The 22,641-nt window shown below is 44.1% G+C and overlaps 4 protein-coding genes across 5 annotated transcripts in view; 1 reads left to right on the top strand and 3 right to left on the bottom strand.

Annotated features, from left to right (window-relative positions):
* Nucleotides 1-674: 674 nt before the first annotated feature.
* ing1 (inhibitor of growth family, member 1) lies at nucleotides 675-3,061 on the bottom strand. Its single transcript, XM_057041414.1, has 4 exons — nucleotides 2,906-3,061; nucleotides 2,068-2,222; nucleotides 1,641-1,789; nucleotides 675-1,515 (listed from the first exon to the last, which is right to left on the bottom strand). The coding sequence occupies exons 2-4, from the start codon at nucleotides 2,204-2,206 to the stop codon at nucleotides 880-882; spliced, it is 924 nt and encodes a 307-aa protein (XP_056897394.1). The 5' UTR covers nucleotides 2,207-2,222; nucleotides 2,906-3,061; the 3' UTR covers nucleotides 675-879.
* Nucleotides 3,062-3,397: 336 nt separating this feature from the next.
* Nucleotides 3,398-7,641, bottom strand: naxd (NAD(P)HX dehydratase). Its single transcript, XM_057041391.1, has 11 exons — nucleotides 6,395-7,641; nucleotides 5,868-6,299; nucleotides 5,527-5,677; nucleotides 5,393-5,438; nucleotides 5,202-5,290; nucleotides 4,898-5,010; nucleotides 4,493-4,539; nucleotides 4,313-4,417; nucleotides 4,103-4,223; nucleotides 3,866-3,989; nucleotides 3,398-3,732 (listed from the first exon to the last, which is right to left on the bottom strand). The coding sequence occupies exons 1-11, from the start codon at nucleotides 6,906-6,908 to the stop codon at nucleotides 3,582-3,584; spliced, it is 1,893 nt and encodes a 630-aa protein (XP_056897371.1). The 5' UTR covers nucleotides 6,909-7,641; the 3' UTR covers nucleotides 3,398-3,581.
* A 1,680-nt stretch (nucleotides 7,642-9,321) lies between these two features.
* On the top strand, nucleotides 9,322-12,989 carry rab20 (RAB20, member RAS oncogene family). The gene is made up of 2 exons (XM_057041427.1): nucleotides 9,322-9,742; nucleotides 11,850-12,989. Exons 1-2 carry the CDS (start codon nucleotides 9,553-9,555, stop codon nucleotides 12,449-12,451), a joined length of 792 nt encoding a protein of 263 aa, XP_056897407.1. The 5' UTR covers nucleotides 9,322-9,552; the 3' UTR covers nucleotides 12,452-12,989.
* Nucleotides 12,990-13,036: 47 nt separating this feature from the next.
* col4a2 (collagen, type IV, alpha 2) overlaps nucleotides 13,037-22,641 on the bottom strand; it is a 40,716-nt gene continuing 31,111 nt past the window's right edge. For both annotated transcript variants that reach the window (XM_057041366.1, XM_057041374.1), the window contains exons 20-48: nucleotides 22,370-22,519; nucleotides 21,867-21,938; nucleotides 21,628-21,779; nucleotides 21,481-21,553; nucleotides 21,303-21,409; nucleotides 20,950-21,133; nucleotides 20,516-20,560; nucleotides 20,197-20,271; nucleotides 20,012-20,110; nucleotides 19,715-19,936; nucleotides 19,448-19,609; nucleotides 19,207-19,377; nucleotides 18,911-19,054; nucleotides 18,713-18,838; nucleotides 18,436-18,617; nucleotides 18,102-18,165; nucleotides 17,958-18,032; nucleotides 17,769-17,876; nucleotides 17,551-17,658; nucleotides 17,396-17,467; nucleotides 17,148-17,273; nucleotides 16,906-17,022; nucleotides 16,110-16,271; nucleotides 15,923-16,021; nucleotides 15,703-15,849; nucleotides 15,504-15,620; nucleotides 15,042-15,233; nucleotides 14,468-14,754; nucleotides 13,037-14,112 (exon numbers count right to left, since the gene is read on the bottom strand). In XM_057041366.1, coding sequence (XP_056897346.1) covers nucleotides 13,858-14,112; nucleotides 14,468-14,754; nucleotides 15,042-15,233; nucleotides 15,504-15,620; nucleotides 15,703-15,849; nucleotides 15,923-16,021; nucleotides 16,110-16,271; nucleotides 16,906-17,022; nucleotides 17,148-17,273; nucleotides 17,396-17,467; nucleotides 17,551-17,658; nucleotides 17,769-17,876; nucleotides 17,958-18,032; nucleotides 18,102-18,165; nucleotides 18,436-18,617; nucleotides 18,713-18,838; nucleotides 18,911-19,054; nucleotides 19,207-19,377; nucleotides 19,448-19,609; nucleotides 19,715-19,936; nucleotides 20,012-20,110; nucleotides 20,197-20,271; nucleotides 20,516-20,560; nucleotides 20,950-21,133; nucleotides 21,303-21,409; nucleotides 21,481-21,553; nucleotides 21,628-21,779; nucleotides 21,867-21,938; nucleotides 22,370-22,519 — 3,893 coding nt within the window. In that variant the 3' untranslated portion in view covers nucleotides 13,037-13,857. The remainder of the gene's footprint in view (nucleotides 14,113-14,467; nucleotides 14,755-15,041; nucleotides 15,234-15,503; nucleotides 15,621-15,702; nucleotides 15,850-15,922; nucleotides 16,022-16,109; nucleotides 16,272-16,905; nucleotides 17,023-17,147; nucleotides 17,274-17,395; nucleotides 17,468-17,550; nucleotides 17,659-17,768; nucleotides 17,877-17,957; nucleotides 18,033-18,101; nucleotides 18,166-18,435; nucleotides 18,618-18,712; nucleotides 18,839-18,910; nucleotides 19,055-19,206; nucleotides 19,378-19,447; nucleotides 19,610-19,714; nucleotides 19,937-20,011; nucleotides 20,111-20,196; nucleotides 20,272-20,515; nucleotides 20,561-20,949; nucleotides 21,134-21,302; nucleotides 21,410-21,480; nucleotides 21,554-21,627; nucleotides 21,780-21,866; nucleotides 21,939-22,369; nucleotides 22,520-22,641) is intronic.

Below are 22,641 nucleotides of genomic sequence, written 5' to 3'. Positions count from 1 at the left end.
CCGTTCTGTTCTGCTGAAGGTGTCTAATTAACATCAAAAAGTGTCTCTTTTGTAACCTCACAGGCCTGAATGAGCGCTGTGCTTTATAAGGTACTCCACTTGTGCCTGTTCTAAGTCCTGAGACATTAATAACCCCCCCACCCCCTCAAAAATAAGTTATTTTTTTATTTTAACGTACATTTAAGAGTGTTTTTGTCTGTAATTTTCCATCTCTGCATCCTCCTTCAGAGGATTTGACGGGGCCTTTTCTGTTGGACTCTTTGAATTTTTGTGATTTTCCTGCCTCAGTTCAGCAAAATCTGGCATCTTTGTCACCAGATTAGGTTGTAAACTGTTACATGCACGACAGATTTCTTTATACACGTCCCACTTCAGCACTTGTATATTGAAATCCTGCACTAAACCTGTTTGTCTGCCCTTTTGAATAAAAACGTCAACTCCATCCAGTGTTTTATTGGAATTAAAAACAGACTTAAGCTTGATTTTCACAGGGTGACATGAGGTGCAGAAATGGACGTCAGGATGTCCGTGCACGTGGCTCAACCGCGTGGTGATTTTGATTTTAATTCTGTAACATGGAGCATTTCTAGTTGGAGGATGAGGAGCCAGAGACGGATGCTGTGAACTGAACTGTGCTAATGCTAATGTCTATTCTCTAATGAAGTCAAAGACACTTATTTATAAAGGTTTTATTTGTAACTCGAGCATGTTATGTAGCGGAATGTTGCATGCAGATGAAAGCACTGTGTAACAAGATCATTGCCAGCAGTTACAAAAAATAACTATTTACAAGATCAAACCTTAAATCTTTACTGTTTTCAGCCGTGTGGTGAGCGAATAGAAGAAACCTACAGGTGGTTGTGTGACAGCAGCTAACGGCTACCTGTTGTAGGCCCTCTCCTTCTTGGCCCTCTCTAAGGCCTTGTCCATGGTCTTCTCATTCTCCCCTCTACATTTAGGGCAGTACCACTTGCCTTTGGGTTTATGATGCAGTCCCACACAAGAGAAGTGAAACCACTCGATAGAACACTCGTCGTTGTCGCAGCCGATCATCTCGCCGTAGGAGACCTGCTCACACAGGCAGTACGTGGGCTCATCTGGGTCGATGGGCAGGTCCGGGGGAGACACCTCTCTCTCAGACTTGCCCTTTGACCTTTTCTTCTTCTTTGATGAGGTTTTCGCTCTCTTTTCACGGGACGCTCCCAGGCTCACTTCGTCCGAGTGGTCCATCCCTCCGTAACTATCTCGGGTGTCTCCATTTTTCTGACGTCTGGAGCGTTTCCCTCCAGACTTGTCTCCCCCCGCCGAACCAGGCGTGATCTCGTCCCGCTTCTTGTCATGGTGGCTGGTTTTCCCCGGCGTGACGTTGGACGTCGACGACGACGACATCATGGATGCTGCACTGGTTGTCATGGAGGTTGTCGTGGGAACGTGGCTCTCTGGAACCTCCTGAGATGACAGGAGAAGCTGCGAATGCCAGTCGATTTGACGTGTGCGGTTTTCAACCAACTCCACCTGCAGAAGAAGAAGGAATGTAAACTGGAGCCCAACCAAGACCATCAGGGAGGTATCAGGTTCCAACTCTGATAGTGGGAAAGGTTTCTATCCACCTTGCAGCATGAGAATACTTCTGTACCTACCATCTGACCAGCAATCTGGATCTTCTCATCTCCCAACTCCTGACTGCGAATAAGGGCCCTCTGAATAGACATCTGAAGCTTTCTCCTCTGAAGTGAGTCGGACTCCCGGCGGTAACGCTCGTACGCATCATCCAGCTCCTTCAAGACATCTGTTGTGCAACATAAAGTACTTCCTGTCTGAAGCAGCAGTACATCCTTACAATTTAATATGAAATGGTTGTCAGGGATATAACTGAGATATAACTTTACTGTTACTTAAGTCCAGTTTTTAAACACCTCCTGATCCAAAAACAGAACTGCAGATTGCATCCTCAAATCAGTTTGAAGACCTGTTCTTGTTTTGTTTTTTTAAGTGTGGAAAGTTTGGAGAGGATAAAAGCAAAACTGCTCCTTATACATCAGAAGCTAAAACTTTTTCTTCATTTACCTTGATACTTGGCATCAATTTCTTTCATGAGGGAAACACTTCTTTGCAAATCACACGGCAGTGACTCCACCAGCTCCAAATACTCTTCAACATAGTTGACGACCACCTGGCCCGGGTCGCCATTGGAGGGGTTCAACATGGCGGCGCTGCTGCACCTGCACACAACATCCAGCATCTCTGATCAAACACGGCATTCATCGGCTCCTACAAAAGGATACCTAGAGCAAATCCTTTTGCACTCCAGACTTTCAGAATCGTAAAATAACCATTTTTAAAAAGCGACGGTGCAATGGGGAGGATCGCGTCAAAGACGCGTCATTAGGACGATGACATGCAATAATCAGACCGTTTTATTTCGAACGCTTGTGGCGCTTATATATTTCGCAATTAAAGCTAAGGTAGGGGGTTAATAAAATGTCGTTCGTCAACTTTACACGCAATTTTTACTCCAACTGAATCCTCTTTTCATAGCTCTCTGGCAACTATATTCCGCTGCGACAAAAACACGAACCCCCAGCGCTGACTAGACAGTCAAATGGCGAGTTCATTCAATTATGATGTAAACATTTACTTAAATATAAGATGATTCTGCATACAACGTTACACGTAGGAAAATGTAAATACACCAGAAATCATCGTACACAGCGTTATAAGCAATAAGTAAATCACCCTTGAATGGTTTACTGTAAATGTTGATGCTAGCCAATTAGCTTGTTATAGCGTTTCCTGCAGTGTTACTAACGAAACGAGACAACAACAACATCACTGCAACAAATTCTCAACCAAGCATTACTAAACGAATTTACCCAGCCAGTGAGCAGTTAGAAGGAGTACTTACCGTGTGGCTATCGGTACTTTTCCCGCAGCAGAGGTTTGACACCGGCAATGCTAAGGCTAGGTCGGTTATAGCCGAGTGGACCACCGCTTCTGGGGTCTTCGCGCTTGTGCGAGCTCAAGCGCAGCCGAGGATAGCTGTTATCGAAACTGCCTGAACAATAATTTAAACTGCGCTAAATACTGACATACGAATGACCTTTAATATCCAGGTGCACTTTGAATAATGTAGGTACACACCTCCTGATTTTAAAACTAGACCTTTTTTTTTTTTTTTTTTTTAAAAAAGAACAAAAATAATTAGAAACCAGCCATCAATCGCTACCCCGGTCAACACGTCATAAACTGTTAACCAGTCTGCCCATGTCTACGTCCAGGCGTCACTATCGCCCCCCTGTGGTGGCAGACGGGAAATCAAGAAAACCCCACAATTATATATTTTAAAAAATCGTTTCAAATGTATTCATAATGACAAACGAGACACAAGACACAAGACTTTGGTTTTCTCACAAGGTATATTCAACACACCTTAAATAAATCAGTCACCCGTGCAGCATTATGGTCACACTGCAACACTCATTTAAATACAGCTTAATTTCATTTGCTACCCCACTCACTGTATATTAATAGAGAGAATGCAATTTAATGTAAGTACTGCTTGAATAACTATTAGCAGTTTCTCAGCTTTCAAACAGCTTTTTGAAGGCGGGTCCAATCTCCTGGATCATGTCCGATGTTGTGGTGGACCGGCCGTGGTGCTGAAATGCTTGACTGTTGCACTGCCTGGTAAGAGCACAGGCCCCAAATGCTGCAACCACTGATGGATTCATACTGGAGAAATAAAAAAAAAAGAGACATAATTAAATTTTAGTGTCCATTCTGTATTGGTCTGCAACTTTCACCTACAGCTTTGGATTCCGAACATTTTCTGTGCTTTATGCTTTCCCTGGAACTCAATATTTACCTTCTCAGTGTTCCAGCTGTGGAGGCAGAATGAGCCCAGTGTGCCAAAACTCCCAGAGATCCAGACAGAAGGTCACCCTGTCCACCACATCTTCTCCCACTGCCTTCAACACTACACACCATCACTGAAAACATGAGATCACACCAGAACAGAGCCAGCGATGAGCTCTGAAGTCTCAAAATCCAGTTTTGGTTTGGAAAAAGTCAGAAATGGCGTGAAACCTTGTGTGATACAAACCCTTGCTGCCATCAGAGATCAAATCCTGCTCTCCCTTCAGCACCAGGGTGATGTTGCCCATTGCCACACTGAGTTGCATGACGTTGCGTTTATGGTCAGTGTTGTCCATGGGTTCGTGGTGCTGAGTTAGCCAAACAGAGAAGATGTTACCTGAACACATGAAATTATGTCTGAATTCTGACTGAGCTTCAACTCTTCTGAGAAACACACCAGTGACTCGTAGAGTCTGGTGAACTCCATGAAGTTTGGTGTAAGGATTCCTTTCTGGTAGCCCTGGATGACAGATGGTTGCTGTGAAACCAGCCACAATCCGTCCTGTTGGAAATAAAATGACACGCGGTCAGGATGTTGGTTAACGTTGCAAATGAATTTCCATGGAGCGCAGCTTACTGCATCGATGACGATAGGGATCTCCCTCACTTTAGTCTTCTCGATCACTTCCTATACGAGAGAGAAATGAACACAATCCAGAAAGAGCATGAAAATTAAAATCATCTTCAAATAAAAAGATTTACGCACAGTTATATTGTTTTCATGTGAGTTTTTCTCTCAAAAATATAGTACAATCTGAGTTATGTGCAAACTCTGAACTTGCTTTGTTTTATTATTAAAGCATGGCTTTTACAAAAGAATAAATCCTTTCATGGAAATTGAGTGGAGGTTTTTATCATTTAGTCCCAAGGAGGCCACAATCATTGATTACTACAATTTCACAGTTGTTGAAAATCCCATTCAGCTCATTTTCATAGTTATTGCTGAGCAGCTGGAAGTTCCCAGAGAGAGAATATATTCCACATGCCTTAGCAGTTTTCAGTAAGGCAGCTTCTCTCCCAAGGCCTGGTCCCACTACAAGGCCATGAAGTCTCGGGAGCCATTTTTCTATCTCTTCCAATGCATTAGGACTGTCCCTTAATTGGGAGACACACAGAGACACAAAAGATATGGAATGTCCCAGTCTAGTTAAAATGGTATACTTACCCCTTTAACTACATTAAAAAGTGAGGAAGGTAAGCAGGTTATATGATTCCCCCCAATGAATTCCAGTAGTGTTTTTCTTTCCAATAGGGTGTTTCTAAAAGTTCAGTCAAGTGTTACTCACAGAACTGGGTGGACGATGAGCTCTGGGCTGTATGATTTGATAACAGGTGCAGCATCTTTGGTGCAGAACACATGAGACAAGTCAGCACCCTGGAGACAAGGAAGACATAACGGCACTGTGCAAAGCTAGATTTACTGGAAAAACAGCTCACTTCAGATGAGGTTAACCTGAGAAAGTGTCATGATTCTCACCACTTTTAGTGCGGAGATGGCAGCAAAATACGGCGCTCCAGTATAGCTGTTGAAAACACGCATAAGAGAATCGGATCAAATATCCCACACGGCAGCATCAGTAGAAAACAGTTGGATGATACAATATTACGTACTCTTGGCACCCTCCAATGATTCCAATACGCCCATCTTGTCCCTTGTGCTTTTTGGATGTCAGTGGAGGAACTATGTTTTTTATCAGTGACAGAATATCCCCCTCCATGCCTCTGTGTGACGCTGAACCCAAGCTGTAGTAACGATCCAACACTGTAGAGAGAGTTCAAAGCCTTTTAGATGTGGGGTGTGAAGGCAATGCCAACAAACTTGATTAGAAGTTTAAGATTAATGGAGCCAGTGAGATTTTACATATCATCTGATTGAGCTTTAACTTCCAGTGTTTGAGTAATTCCTTCACACCATCACCTCCAGGCTTCAAACACAACACCGAAGCTAATACCTAAAGGGTGGGGATCCGGGTTCAAGAGCTGACTTTGATGGGCAAAACAGTCTTTTTGGGGTGAGGGGCAACGGACTTGACCAGACTGTCCCCGCGTACATGAAGGGGAGGCTCCGTAGTAGACTGGGGGAGACGCCATTTTAGAAGGGGTGCCTGCCGATCTGACAGAGGAGATGCTGGAGAACATCTGGCCGAGCATCTGAAGCATGTGCAGCTCTCGCGTGTGCTCGGCCTCTCTGCGACGGTCTTCTGCCTGCAGGCGCTGCTCTTCCACGCGATAGAAATTCTCCTCAGCTTGTGCGCTCTGGTCCAGGAATTGCTCCATTAGTTTTTCCATGGGGAAGTTAGTTCTCCGCTTCCGTGTCCTTTTAATCGTCTTGGCTGACAGATTATTGGCTGACTGGCAGCTGTTGTGTGGTCTAACGGAAGGGCCTGAAGTGGAGAGTGAGACAGAATGAGACATGTTATTGAGATGATGTGCTTGAGCCATGTTTTATCATTTTACACAGAGAAGTGTGTGCACTTACTGTTATTGCCCACGGTCACCTTAACAGGAATAGGGATGGGAACAGTGGGGTATTCCAACTTGACTTCAGTCTCTGCAGGATAGGGACACTCTCCTTTGCTCTCATTGTAAACATCCGGAGCATCCTCTCCATCCTCCTCCATGCCGTCCCCGGCCTCCTCCCCTCCTGCCCCGCCGTCTATGAACTCCTGGGGGTCAATCGCTGGTCGGTTGCTTAAAATCCTCTCCATAGTGTCGTAGAACTTAAAAATCTTGTGATACTGCCCGTTATTCCTCAGATTGCCCTCCTTTGTCAACAAGAACTGCCTTTTGAGGCTTTTGATCCGCACCCTGCATTGTTCAGGAGTCCTCTCGAAGCCCATGGCCCCCAGCCTCCGTGAAATGTCGCGGTACACGAAGCTGTTACGGAAGTTTCCATCCAGAGCCGCCTGGATGTCCTGATCGCCCCAGATGTTCAGCAAGGTCCGCGTCTCCACGTCAGACCACAGGAAGCCTCTTGTCGTGTTCGCTTGCATAGCTGTCAGTTTAAGCTCGGAGTTGAACGGAGATGGATTATGATGGACTCCTCTCTGGATCCGGGATGTCTGAGCTACAGTAAAAAAACAAAAAACAAAAAAACAACCGACAACCAAAAACTACCTATTGAGGCCGCTTGGGATGCTTTGTGAGTGGCTCCATCGAGGCTTCCAAGGTGCAAATCATTTCCATACTTAAATGTGAGGACATTTCAGGCTGGCTAAAGCCTCGCCGTCTGTGTTTATGCCTTGACGTCGTCAGCAGACGTCTGCTGTCTTTCTGCTGCGGCTCCGCCCACGCAAGAGCCCGCAGGTGTCTGCGGGGTCCTGGGCGCCACCGTGTACATACGCTGTCCTGCCAACTCCCCGATGAAAAGGGGGACACATCAACACGCCGCAGTAGGCCAAAAGCTAAGCTAAACTCCACAAACAAACAGCCATTGTAAAAAAAAATCGTCAAGCTTCACATTTCTTTGACTTTACCTTTCTCATTCAGACCGACCAGTGTGGCGACGAGCGACAATGCTACCGCGGTAACGCAAAGTGCGAACAACTGCAGCTGTTGCGGCATGTCATTCGCTATTTAACCTAACTATAGCTGCTGTCGCATGAAGCTGCTCGATTACACAGTCCTTACCTAAACTGGAACTGCGTTTCTGCAGTGAAATCAGGGCATAAATGAGCCTTGTCATCAGGCAGCCGAAGCCAGCGCGCTGCACAACAGGAAGTAAAGGCGTGTGATGCATTGACTGGCTCCGCGAAAAATCCGAAACTCTAGCACTGAACTGCACCTTGTTTGATGGCCGCTGTATACGTCTTCCCTGGCCATACCAGAAAATTACAGACTGTGATAGACTAAAAAAACAACACAAACATTATTAATAATAAGTGAAAGAGTTTATATACAGTTTAGGATTTGACTACATAGATAATTTGTTCATCTAGAATAAATCCGCTGTCCATATAATGACCCGAAAATTAGGTTACGTTCAAATGCTGCTCCAGGTTCAGCATGTAAATTTAAAATGCAGTTTATATATAATGTAAAACGTTTTGTGAACAATAGCCTTTAGATTAGCATGGCAGTTATGATTTGGAATCAGAAGTTCATCATTTACACTAGAATACTCTGCCAATAAGACTTTATCAGTACAAGATGCTCTCTACATTTCTAAGAGATCTTGTTGTTATGTCGATACTCACTGCTCTTTGTGTTGCTTATTTCTGTTCAAACATGAGACCTACACGAAGTTTACCAACCATAAATTTCAGGTCAAAAGATGAATTTGTGATTGGAATGGCCTCTCATTTGGCCAAAATGATAACAATTTTAGTGAATATGGGAAAAGGGTCTTGGAAGGTTGTATATAAGACAGGATTGATGTTTGTTGAGCAATCTATAGATTTGATGGCAGTTTATTGATCTATTAATCTTTGGGAATGATATTGCTACCATTTCTACTAAAATCAGAAATTTATCAGTGAAAACACTGAAACATTGAATAATGATTTTGTTGAAACCTTTCAAAGACAGGATAGAGTTAGGTTTTCCGTTTTTATGCGGAGTAAATGGGCCCTTAGTGTTGCTTGTTTCTAGGTATTTTTTGAATCAATATAATCAGATTTTTTTTCAAATTAGACCATCACCATTGTTTGGACTAATATAAATCTGTATTAAAATGTTATTTATGTAACATAACCATGTCCTGGAACCTCAAAGTAAATTTTATATGTTTCTCATTCATCAAACGGTCGGGAAATAATGGGGGTAAAAACACAGGGAGAAATTGGTTAACCTGAAGTAAGATTAAAGACAAAATTGAATGTCAGTTTACACTAAATGCTGTCAATAATAGATGTCATACCAGGCGGGATACCCAGAGGAAACAAGGTGTGGGGCGACCAGGAAGGCATTACGAGGGTTACCTGAATGGTTTGTGCATAAATTAACTTTTTAAAAAGACTTCAAAAAGAAACATGTGATAAAACCCAACCTTCTTTCACATGGCTCAAAGTCAACCCAGAGTTTTGTTTAACAGGAGCTAAAATCAGATACATCTGTTAACATTGTAGTATGTATTTGTACAACACCTAAAAAAAACCCCATCAAGAAACAAGACAAAACGGGAGGCTAAAAATAACGCTTCCAGCTAAAGTCTCAAAACTAGATACAGATCTACGGAATGGATGAATACCGTTCGCAGTTCTTTAATTACATGTTCACAATCCAATCACAATTTTCTTTGACCTTAATCTTAACAATTTACAATTACTTCGATTGACTTTGTTATTTTTACCCTCTAGAAATCGTAAATCGAATTAACGGTAAAATTGTTCAGACGCGTAGAGAACCTGGAAGACATCGCGGAGGGTGTAAACACCCAGGAAGTTGCACACCCACTTCCTGTTTAATCTGGATTACTTCTGCGAAGTTCAGACAGACAAATCACACACCGAGGTTGACTAAACGCTGCTTTGTTGCGATGTTACAAATTAACTTTCATTAACAATGGTGCCTCTCGAAATTTTCTGTGTAATATTTCCCACCAGCTAAACTGGATCATTTTTTGTGCGGAGATCAAACAAAAAGCTCTTTTGTTGAGCGACTCGACCCAGCGTCATCATCATCATCTTCATCGTCATCATGCCCGAGGTGTCGAAGATGAAGAAACCCGACGTCAAGGTGGTCCTGCTGGGAGACATGAACGTGGGGAAGACATCGCTGCTCCACAGGTACATGGAGAGGAAATTCAAGGAAACCGTCAGCACCGTTGGAGGGGCCTTTTACATGAAGCAGTGGGGCCCTTACAACATCTCCATATGGGACACAGCAGGTAGTACTACACTCGAAACTTCTCACGCTTTAATTTCAATGCTTTAATTTGTGTTTGTTGGGAGAATTTGCTGGTCTGATGACGCGTGACCACGCAGCAGCGACGCATCAGTGACATGTGACCGCGGGGCCAGGGGCCCGCAGGCTGCACCGCCTCGGTGCTGCTTAGTTCCGAGTCTAATTAACCAACAGCAATCCCACACAAAGTTAAAATTCGTTCAGATTAATACATTTAACAACTTTGTTCTCCAAGATAATCTAAAGAACCTTCAGAACGCACCTATGTGTAACAAAATACATTAAAGTTGTCCTTTGTGTTTAGAGCCATTAATATTTGTTGCTATGGGTAACTAATGTAAAAATTATCCTTATTTTGTAGAATGCAGTATGCTAAACGTTAATTTAAAATGCGGTGGTGATATTCTTACAAGTGAATGATTTAGGTAATGTTAAATCTGAGCTCACGGATGTATTTTCATGACAATAAACAAAATCTGCAAATTGAAACATGGAACATAAAGTAAGAACCCTTTCAATTTTCTGTTAATCCATACCAAGTTGGTGATGTGTTAACCTTAAGCAGTCCTGTGACTGGTGGTTTGTTGCCCAATACTGGAGAGCTCCCAACTAGTCAGATCCATTGTAGCCCTGCTGGAGGACTCACAGCACCACTGATCTAAATCAGTTAGACCAGCTCTGGAAATAGCAGCTTCACACATGAGTTATTCTAGTGTAGAATCAACTTTCTGTTCTCAGTCCCAGCAGTTTTAAAAAAGCCATCAAAGTAGTAATAATAATGACATTTTTAAAATCAGACGGTGTTACAACATTCCAAATTCCAGGTAGTATCGGTGAATATGTGCATTGTACACTCCAGCATTGTGTAAACCGGAATTACAGAACAATCCTCTTAGGCAAACACACATTCACCAAAAGTGGAGTTATTGGGCCACAGAGATAAGGCAAACCCTGCCACCAATGAGCCATTTCCTGTCTGTGTTCCCTGACTCCATGACCTCGGCCATGCATTCGGTTTATTTAGTCATTCCCAACTGACTGAAAGTTCAAATGCTCTTTCAACATCTCGGAGGCAACAGTTTTCCCTGGCAGATGAGGTTATTCCCACCCAGAAAAATACATTTGCAAACCCCACAAATGCAGCATGCCCTCTTCCTCTTATGGGTCATGTGATAAAGCTGTGACGGGAAGAGTTCACTGACTGCTTTTAACCCCGCAGTCCTTAAGCAACAAATGTGCTTTCCCAAAGTACAAGAGAGCCTGACCATTCACTTCATCTGGTATCTATTGAGTTTTCCAAGCTGAATATATATGTAACTGACGCTGTTTCAGAGGTCGAATGAACTTAGTTGTCATTGTCATGTAGTCATCGTAACTGCCTCTGCCCCATAATCCTTAAATATTCTTATGTTTATAAGAATTTGTATATACTTTGGATTCCCTGTAAAACCATTAAAAAGTTAAAATAAGCACTGAGTTGCTTGGTGAAATTCTAGAATCTAAAAACTCTTCAGCAGGATGCACTTGTTTCGAGGGGCATTTGCGCCTCTGCAGATGGCGCTAAAATGGCGAACCACCTCCAGTCCGGATCTTGATCATGTCTGACACTTTGTTGTTGCTTATCAAGTCTCAGGCGGGTGTCACTGTGTTGCACGTTGACACAGATGTGTTATCTGGACTTGAAACGGTGTGTTCATACATGGTGCCATAAAAGATTGTAGTTTCTCATTTGTAAACCGATTTAGTTCATCTTGATACACAAGCCAAAGTAATCACAGCTGGTAAGACCTCATTAAGTTTAATGAGTAAAAAAGTGACTTTAAACTCTTACAGGGAGCTCCTATTATGTCAGCACAGGCGCGTAGCATTAACAAGGGTTAACCTTATTAAACTTAGATATTAACTTATATAAATGGCTGTTTACATAAGAACTCCCAGCTGACGGCCTCAAAGAGCTCTGTCTCTTTTCCTCACTCATGATTAGTGCTGGGGGCCTACGTTTGCAGCTGGTTCACCCCTTATGCCCTCTTGTGCAGTCACACACAGTGCGTCCTTTCACGAAAGCCTCATAATTCCCATTCTCTCTCCAGGGCGAGAGCAGTTCCACGGACTGGGCTCCATGTACTGTCGAGGCGCGGCCGCCGTCATCTTCATCTATGACGTCACCAACTGGCAGAGTCTAGCCGAGCTGGAGGAGCGTTTCCTCTCTCTCACCGACACCGCCAACGACGACTGCATTTACGCCGTTGTGGGCAACAAAGCTGATCTCACAGATCCCAAAGCCCAGCAGCTGCAGGATTCAGACGCGGCATCTGGGACCCGAGCCGAGGGGACTCTGGAGAGCACCGAGCCACAGGTCTTCTCTGCATGCCCAACCCCCCCTGCATCCCCCGCCTCTCTTTCTGGCTTGATGCTGCACAAGCAGGTTTCCCCTGAAGACGCGAAGGCTTTTTATGAGCGAATATTACGCTACAAGGGCCTGGATGAGAAGAGCAGCCTGCCCGCAGACAAGATGTGCTTCGAGACGAGTGCCAAGACGGGCTACAACGTGGATGCTTTGTTTGAAGCCTTGTTCAACCTGGTGCTGCCCTTCATCCTGAGGAAGAGAAACGAGATCCAGATTTCTCCAACGGTGGACCTGGAGGAGTGCAGGGGGGGCGGGAACAAGAGGAGCAGATCGTCCTGCTGCTAGGAGGTGAATGCAGGCTGCGGCCGGTTGCAGGCTTGTTTTTAAGTCGACAATCAGTTAACTGCTTGTTAAACATTTACCCTGTGAAGGTACGCCTTATTTTTTCAAGCCAATGACTTTTTTAATACATGCACATGCACATACACACGCAGACACAATAAACACCCTTGATTTTTGTGGATAAACTTGGATGACGCAACGTTCAGGGTTCTTTGCAAGGAAGGGAAATTTACACTTTATCACATTGTCCTGCGAAGCATTTCACCGAGCAAAACTGCACTTTTATCCCATAAAATGTGGTCTCACGATATACACGTTTATTTAATCACTGAGATGTCTTGATGCTCTGACATGTGATTGGCTTCACTCTGAAAACATGGATCATCAGAGGGGAGGAACTTTGCACTGTTTATTGATTTTCACAAATTCCATGTCACTAATGCTAGGTTTTTTAATGCTGTTTAAATGTTAAATGAGTGTAAATAGGAGCTAATATTGGATTTTTCATTGTGCTGTCCTAATAAAGATTTCTATTTTGCCACCTGTCTCATCTGTCAGTGAGAGGTGAGGTTAAAATAACAGACGGAATTACAGAAACAGTTTAATCTTTACATCCAAATGCAGTAATAATGGTAAGAAAATCAACAATCATATTACAGGGAAACAAAATGGCAGTAAAACTATGTATTTCCAAACAACTGAAGCGCTTGACCTGGTTCAAGTGTGTAAAATTCTCTTATTTAACCCAGATAAGCAGATACAACGGGGAAACCTTTGATCGAAGCTGTTTACCTTCCACTCTGTTGCCTGAGAACAGCTGAGTAATTAGTAGATTTGTAAAGGAAGGTGATGTAAAGGTGTGTGTAACGGCTGAAGGGGTCAAGTTCGCTCAGCTATAAATACAGAAACAATCAGTGCATTTTGTGAATGTATAAAAGAGAGTTAAAGGCAAGTTGGAATAATGAACAAAGAAGACAAAAGGTGCATGTTTTGCATGAGCAGTGGTTTACAAAAAGATAATTCTGTTAATATTAACATGACCTCTAATGACATTCTGCTTGTGCTGGCAGGCAGTGTTAGTGGGTTCAAGCTGGGTTGTGGACCCAAAATAATCACAATGTCTATGTAAAAGGGGATCTTTGGTTCAGCTGTATGTATGGTTAATTATGTATAATAGCTGAGGTAATAAGTTAAAGGTAAGCACCAACCCACATTTAACAGAACATTTCATATTTTTGTCATAAAGCAACCGTCATTGTGAAACTTTCTCTTCCGTGGGACGTTTCAGTAAAACGTCATGGTATTGCAGTCACTTCATATTTCTGTTAATGTAGTGTGTAAATAGACAGAAACTTCCCCCGCTGTCAATGCAACGCTCCATTTTGTGTCGGCGTCGCTGTGAAAGTCTCTCATAGGTTCTTCATGCAGACCTGGCAGCGGCTGATGCGTGACAGGAGCTGGCCCGCTTTGAGCGTCTCTGCCGCAGGCTCCGAGTGGAAAGACGTATCCACAGAGGTCAGCCAGAAGCTGTGCTTGTTAGCAAAGTAGTGGCATGTGCCTCTGGCCCCGTTACACTCGATAAACGGTGTCGTGCGGAAGTCCTCGAGGCAGGAACCGGGCGACGATAAGGACTGCCCTCCACCTTCATTCCCTGCTGCTGTGTGCTGTGGACGCAACATTTACAGATGAGGATATCAATTAGGTATTAACTCCACACTCCAGCTATTAACCAGACTGACGAATCAAAGCTAAAGCCTTTTGCTGGTGCAACAATGACCTGGAATTTTCTTTTTTTTTATGGCATAATCCCATAATTCCCAATTTATCTTCATTTATTTTGAGTAGCATTTGACCTGCTTTCATAAAGGATTTTTACAGTCCACTGCAAAAATACTAAAGTTATTGTATAACTTATGAACCTGTTCTTGACTACCAAAACATTCATGTCACATTCCAACCCAACACCCATCGACTGGGACCCACATCGATATTTCTAAACTCTAGGTGTGAAGAACCCACCATGAGGAAAGAGTAACCGATCCACAGGCTGCGCCAGCCCGCGGGACACTGCGGGATGGTGATGTCCTGGCTGTGCACCGCAATGGCGACCGATGGAGCCTCGCACACCGAGCAGCGGCTAATGTACGGTTTGATCGCATCGTCTTCTACGGGCATCATGGGAAGAGCAGCTGTCGTAGACAACCAGTACGACTTATCGTTTCTGCTGGCATAGTAACAAATGTCTCCGGGATTACAGTACAGGAAGGGCATGGTGCTGAAGCGTGGGAGGCAGGAGCCCGCCAGTCCTGAACACAGCAAAACATACGAGATTAAAAAAAAGGGCAGGTTATTAATGTTGGACTGCTCACACATCACCCAATATTTCACCAAAAGTAATTTTATCAGCTGGATTTTATTTCTAATTTGTGAGTATTTCTCCCTCCTTCCTCAACTGCGGTTAATTAGACAACACGAGTCCCAAATCTCCACGTCTGCAGCAAGCCTGACCTCAAAGGAATGCCTTCAGTTTATTGGATTACAATGTCAGCACTCGGACGTGGGAATGTCGGCAGACGTTGAGCTCCACACTCACCCAGATCCTGGTTGTGGGCCTTTTCTTGGCCCTCCATGTACAGCAAACTGTAGCCGCTCCACAGCTTGGCCATGCCCACTGGACACATGGGGACCTGATCTGCCTGGCTGTGTTTCACCAGCAAGTAGCCCACGCTGACGCTGCGGCCCGGCATGCCAGGCAGACCGGACACACCAGGCTTCCCACGGTTGCCTTTGGAGGGATGAGGAATTCAGTCTTTTTTTAAGTATTTAAACATCCAGGTAAATAGGCAACAGGTGTCTCACTATAAAGTCGGCTCGTCGAAATGCCTTCTCTATAATTATTGATGATCATACGATTGTGCCTCAAATACAGTTCTTAATCTTCTCAATGTTTTGACTATTAAGGCATGGCTGACTTTCACAAAAATGTTAAGGATTAGAGTAACTGGTTTGTTTTTAAAGATGCTCCCTCTGATCCAGAGTCCTCCATCTGACGTACCTTCCATGCCTTGCAGACCTGCATGGCCTATTCGTCCAACTTCTCCACGGAATCCAGGCACGCCTGGTCTGCCATTAATCCCAGGCATGCCCTTCTGGCCCCTGGGTCCCATAAAACCTACAGTGCAATAGATTTTTGCTATTGAGCTTTTCATTATTTAGAAAAAAAAATGATACAAGTATGAGAGGAAATAACCAACCTGCATCTCCAGGGAAGCCTTGTGGCCCTATTGGCCCTTTAATCCCATGCGGTCCTGGAGTACCCTGTGGCCCTTGAGGACCTCTTTCTCCTGGTAATTTGGGGGGAAGTGGGGCAGCCCCCTTATTTCCTGGAGGTCCTTGAAATCCTGGAGTACAAGATGATGGAATAATTAGAAAAAAAGAAGTGCTGACTGAGGGTGGTGGTGAAAGATCATTCACCTGTAGCTCCACTGTTTCCTTTTGGACCGGTGGGACCTCGTTGCCCCTGCACACCAGTCACACCCGGAACACCCATCAACCCTTGTTCTCCTTTCACTCCTACAGAAAAAAATCAAAGCAGACATTTGCATTTGAATGAAACCACTAAAGAATCATGTTGGGAGGTGCCATTTGTTCAGATGCTTACCTTTCTTCCCAGGCACACCGTCTGGGCCCCTGTATCCAAATGTACCTTGAGTTCCCTTCAAACCTTTCCAACCACCAGCTCCAGGTAATCCATCATTTCCTTGTACACCTTTATACCCAAGGACACCATCCGCACCAGGATGTCCTCTGTTTCCAGGGAAACCTTAGAGAAAATGTAATTTTATGGACAAGATCCCGAAGACAAATTGCTTTGTGTGGCTTTTTGAAATGTTGGTTCTATTTGTTTCAAAGCTCTGTGGCTTTGCTTTATGAAATAATAATACTCCGGGCTTTAGTCATGAGAGAACAGTACAAAGATATAGGACACTGGCTCGATATGTGTTCTTAAAAACATTAAGTTTCTCTTTCTACTCAGATTTATAAAAATGGAGACGCTGCTGTCTGTCCCAGATAAAACAGCTATTAATAAGCCGAAAGAGGACCCTCTGAAAATTGTAATGCTGTCATCACAATCAAAGGTGAAATTCACCACCGAGAACAGGCAGCTGTTTGACACATTGATACAGGATGAAAATGGAAGCAAAGAAGTTTTTCGGCAAACAAAAAAACCAAACTACTGCCTTCATGTAAGAGACGTGTCAGGCAGGGAGGTGTCACATCATCTAGTCCTGCTCATTTCTCTCTTTTTGCCATTTCTGACGTCAGAACACCTGAACTTTACCAGCACATCTTAATGCTAATCTGAAGCTGATGGAATAACATGTAAACCTTTAAATTCTTAACAGTCAGCAGGGGATAATTCCATTTTTATTTACTTCATGGAGTAAACTTCTCACCTTCGTAACCTTTGGGGCCAACAAATCCATGATCCCCAATGTATCCTGGTCCACCGGGGGAAGCATCTATTCCTGCTAAACCACGGGGTCCTGGGGGACCGGGGTCACCAGGGTCACCTGAGCAAGTTAGTATAGTCGTAACAGGATTAAGCCACCTTACAAAAATGTCCCATTCCAATCCGCTTTTCCATCTCTGAGGATAAAACAAAAATAACAGCAGTGATCATTAAAAGTAATCTAACCAAGAGGTCCTTGGAAGCCCTTTAGACCAAGTGATCCAGGAACGCCACGCTGATTGTTGGGTTCTCCACCATCTCCTTTCAGCCCTTTGTTCCCTGGATCTCCTGTTGGTCCTACGATCTCCAGGCCTGAAAATTTACAAATGGAAACGGCGTTAAGTGATTATTTTTATTCTAAAAGATTAAATCCGCTACATACAGTATTTATACAAAAAGGTGAATTATTTTAGATTGAAATGGTTTAAATATACCTGCTGGTCCCTGAAGACCCTTCTGTCCCTTCAATCCGTGCAGCCCATAAAGACCCTTCAAGCCAGGGAAACCTGTGTGCAATTGAATTTTTAGTACATGAAATAAAAACATATATCATATAGTTCAAAGAAGGAAAATGTATCATTCATGCTACCTCTGTTTCCTGGGAAACCAGGAAAGCCTGGATGTCCATCAGTTCCAGGAATACCAAGAAAACCCTTTTGACCTTGGTTACCAGGATTTCCTTTCTGCCCATCTACACCTGCAACAGGCAATAAATGTTTGTATGGGTTTGAATTAGTCAGGTTCAATAAAGATTCAACATAATTATGCTCTGACAAGTTCAACTTTTATGAGAGAGACGTCTCTTACCTGCAAATCCTGATGTTCCTGGATCACCCGAGATTCCTGTTTTTCCTTGAATTCCATCAAAACCAGGTGTACCCCTTTCTCCTACTTCCCCTGTAAGTCCCTTTTGACCTATAAACGTATGAGTAAAGATTATACTTGTAATTTTTTGAGCATGACTGTGCATAAAAGTTGCAAAATCACAGTTGTTACCTGGATCTCCTGGCAAACCGAGCTCGCCTTGGAACCCAGCCCTTCCTGGAAGATCTATTCGTGGGCCTTTCTCACCTGTGAAAATATTGTAAATTCCAATAATTCCAGTACTCTGTCTTCCTCAGTACAAATGTGAAGCACTACCTTTGATTCCTTTCCTGCCCTTTTCCCCAGAAGCACCATAAGCACCAGGGCTTCCTTTAGTTCCCTATAAAACAAAGAGAACATAACAAATGTTAACATGTTGCACTTGAGATAACACCTACATACTGATGCATCTTGATCTAGAGTCTCTGGAGCCCAGTGTTTGTATTGGGATTATCAGCTGGAGGAAAACTGTTGAAAGCTGATAATTGTAGTCTGTTCCCACAAATTATCGGATTTTTGAGTGTTTCTGCTTTTTAAACATGTAAGAATGCAAATGTGGTGGATTGGCTTGTGGCTTCTCATCATAAATGCTCAGCATGACTCTGCTCACCTTGGGGCCTGGCATTCCATCAAATCCACTAATTCCTCTTTTTCCAGATACTCCTGGCATGCCTTTGATTCCCGGCAGCCCTTGTGCCCCTGGATCTCCTCTGTAACCCTTTTCATTGCTGGGGTCTCCGGGCAGACCGTGAAATCCCTCTTGGCCGGGGACACCAGGCAAACCTTTAGCACCTGTAATAAAAAAGGAATACATGATGTCAGAAAATATCCAGCTTAAGAAAGTGGAAAAAACCAAAATGACATGGTAACAGAAAATGACTGCACACCTCTTGGGCCAGTAAAACCTTCATATCCTCGAGGCCCAGGTTCTCCTTTGGTTCCCTTCATTTCTACGATCATCTGGCGAGGGATGTCGGGCTTCTTTCCAGGTGGACCCATCAGACCACGGTCACCTGGTAGGAGACACTTTTAACTTTAGTTTGAGTTACATGGTGGAGTTTAGTGCTAACAGAATGTTGTTTCACCTTTCTGCCCTTTGTGGCCTGATATGCCTTTTGGGCCAACTTCTCCAAGTCCTCCAGGTTCTCCTTGTTCCCCACTGGAGCCTTTTGGCCCTGTGTCGCCCCTCATCCCCTCAAAACCTGACATTCCAGGAGACCCTTTGTATCCTGTAAAGTGAAGGATCATGAGAAGACAGAGAGAACCAAACATTTAAACATTTTTATTAATAAATTATAAATTACTGATCACAACATTCATTTAATGGTTTAGTCTACAAGTTTATATTGTTCAAAATAAACACAGTATCTAAGAAACAGACCCTTCATTCCTGGAAGTCCTGGTTGGCCAGCTGCACCAGGCACTCCTGGGTCACCTGGTGGCCCAGATTCTCCAATGGGACCATCATCACCATATGCCCCTGGGGTACCTTTTCGTCCCATTGGACCTGGAGACCCAGGCTCCCCTTCAGTTCCCCTTTCTCCTGTGAAACCTGTCGAAGAGATAAATGTATTCACAACATGTCAGGTGTAGATATGACAGCACTCAGTGTTATGTTTTACCGGGCTGGCCGACAGCACCGAGTGGTCCAGGGGGACCCGCTCTTCCAGGATCACCAGGGTAGCCATAAATGCCTGGTGGCCCAGGCCTTCCCTGTTCACCCTGCAGACCCAAAGGACCATGTTGACCCTTAAAGCCAGTCATACCAGGCATGCCATCCATTCCTGTAATAATGGAAAAAAAAGAGTTTGTTTGAATATATTTAGGGTTTCAGCCCCCTGTAACGATCATGTGCAAAAAAACAATGTTTAAAAAAAGAGGATGCTAACCTTGATAGCCTTGGGCCCCAGAATCCCCACTTGGGCCTTTACTTCCTCGAATTCCAGGCAGCCCCTGGTCTCCGTGAGGTCCGGGAGATGCTCCTAAAACCTCTCCATGAGCACCCTTTTCTCCTTTAAACCCCTGGCGGCCAGGCAGGCCATCAAATCCAGGTACTCCTATTGAACCATGGATGCCAGGAAGCCCTCGGTCTCCGCGGGGGCCAGGAAAACCTGTATAAATAGTATGAAGTTAATGGGGCTCCAGCATAAAAGCACAGGGATCTGAGACCAAACACTGCTCCTTACCTGGTGGTCCAGGTTTACCACCTATGCCTTGTTCTCCCATTTCTCCTTTCTCTCCTCTTGCTCCAGGTTGACCCTTGAAACCCTTTTCCCCAGAAGGACCTATAAGTAAATTATAAATTTGACATTTTCAAAATGAAGAAGGAATCATTTGGGTAAAACTCAAGACTACTTTCATGTTGTTTTACCTATAAAGCCCGGCAATCCAAGAGGTCCTGGATAACCCGGTGGCCCAGGGCGTCCTGGAATAGCATCGCACGGCCCTGTAAAAGTCAAAGTAATGTCTTACAAACAACATCATGCTTGTATGTGAAGCCATGTATGAGGAAAGGACTATTGGAGTGCAAGTGAGTTTTGACTTTTGCCCAGCGTGGATCCTGACATTAGCATTACACTAGGTAGTGTCCAACGCTAAACCCTTCACACGCAAAATCTGAATGATCCAGAAGCGAAGCCAAAAAGAGTTATCATCAACAGAGCAAGGGGAAACTTGATTATACCAGCTACCTGTTACATCCACCTGTCCTTCACCTTCTGTTGGACTACAGCCACCTTTCAGTCATAATTGAGAGAGAATGAAAGAGAGAGGCATTCGGAACAATGTTATTCAAAAGCACAAGCATTGTTTTAAACAAGCATCGCGGCTGCTCGTTTGAGGGATGCAGCCTGTCTACCATGGTGACAACAGGCAAAGAGAGCATATATATAGTTTATATACGTATGGAATACAAAATGGATCTGAATGTAAAAACAAAAGTGGACATGCTTTTGTTTGTCTGGGTTTAATGACAAGCCATTCCCATTTCACTGCTTGGTATTAAATCACAACAGAGAGAGAAAGGGTAAAAATTAAACGCTTAGTTGAAAGAAAATAGAGGTAAAGTTGCTAGAGATATGCAACATCATATTAAGAGTAAACAGGTCAGTTGACGGCCTCTCACCTGGGCTGCCGGGTGTTCCTGCAACTCCTTCATACCCTGGGAGGCCCGCGTCACCAGGTAATCCACGCTGACCTTTGACCCCTCTGAAGTCTTCACCTGGCTCTCCCCTTAACCCAGCAGCACCAGGTTGCCCTGGAAGACCTTGAAAACCTTTATCTCCATGTTGTCCTTGGGTGGCTTCCCCCTGATGACAACAGACACTTAATTAGCATGATGGAAATCATCAGTATTAAGATAACTGACATGTCTCCGAATAAATAGGAAAACAGCAGCATATTTACATTATGCTCCTTTTACACAAATGAGCTAACATGCTAAACATGTTGCACCATAGAGATGACAGGTGAACTCACTGGAGAACCTGGACTCCCAGGAAAACCAGGCAGCCCGATGCTGCCGGGTTCCCCTGCTGCTCCGTGCTCCCTATTAAGTCCAGGATCACCTGGGTCTCCCTGATATCCTGCAGTGGTACACATGTATCAACAGAGTAATCTTCACCTTCACCAAGGCTGGTGCTGATATTTGACTCACCTTTCTGTTTGGCTACTGAGTATTCTCCTTTTCGACCTTTTGGCCCTGACAAACCAATCACCCCAGGGAATCCCTTACAAAAAATGGACAGAGAACATAATGAGCAAACAGAAAAGAGTAGAACACGTGTAAATAGCTCAGTCTTACAGGGGATCCATCTTCTCCTTGAGGACCTGGATCTCCTACATCACCCTTTTTACCAAATTCTCCAGTCATACCAGCACCACCCTTTTCTCCAGCTGGGCCGGGGAGTCCAGGTGGAGCATTCACAATGGCGCACTCACATTGACCATTATCACCTAAATGTGTACAATATTTCAGTAGAATCTTAGCAAATGTATTTTTTTTGTATGAATCTAGTTTCTAATGAACAACATAAAAAGAACCTTTTAGTCCTTTAGAGCCGGGCCTGCCAGGTCTTCCTCTGGCACCAGCAGCACCCTTGTACCAGTCTTCCCCTGGGGACATTCAACAGGTGCAGAGCAGAGGTGAGCAAAGGTCACAGACAAGGTCAGCTGCTTTACAATCAACGAGAGCAGACGTAGTGGCGCACACTGCAAAACTGAACAGGCAACTTTGAGTCAGTTCTTGAGAATGAAGCCGACTGCAGGCGTCTGTGACTTTGGACCTCTGGAAAGTAGCTCTTTTACAGGAAAATATTAAACTGTTGTGCTCCACAACTTTGGAGCTGCCCCTGGTGGGAATTTGATAGATTGCAGGGTTAAACAGTCAGTCAGTCAGTCAGTCAGTCAGTCAGTCAGTCAGTCAGTCAGTCACTCACTCAGTCAGTCAGTCACTCAGTCAGTCACTCAGTCAGTCAGTCAGTCACTCAGTCAGTCAGTCACTCAGTCAGTCACTCAGTCAGTCAGTCAGTCAGTCAGTCACTCACATGTTCCTTTGGGTCCTGGGGGTCCCGGGTTGCCTGGGCGCCCTGTGCTGCCTTTAGGTCCTGCAAACAAAGCAGGAAGTCCTGGTTCTCCTCTTGGGCCCTTCTCTCCTTCCTCACCCTTGAAACCAAATGGCCCCATGAAATCCCAAACTGTCAGACAGAAAAGGAGTGTTATTACCTGGCATATTACAATACAACCAAATGAACAGGAATGTAAGACCTGCCAGTATATCACAAACAATATCCAATTATTTTATTGGTAATGCATATTT

This window comes from Takifugu flavidus, chromosome 1, assembly GCF_003711565.1.
Source record: "Takifugu flavidus isolate HTHZ2018 chromosome 1, ASM371156v2, whole genome shotgun sequence".
NCBI classification, from domain to species: domain Eukaryota; kingdom Metazoa; phylum Chordata; class Actinopteri; order Tetraodontiformes; family Tetraodontidae; genus Takifugu; species Takifugu flavidus.
Note: the sequence above shows the minus strand (reverse complement) of the source record. Positions and strands in the feature narration are given on the sequence as shown.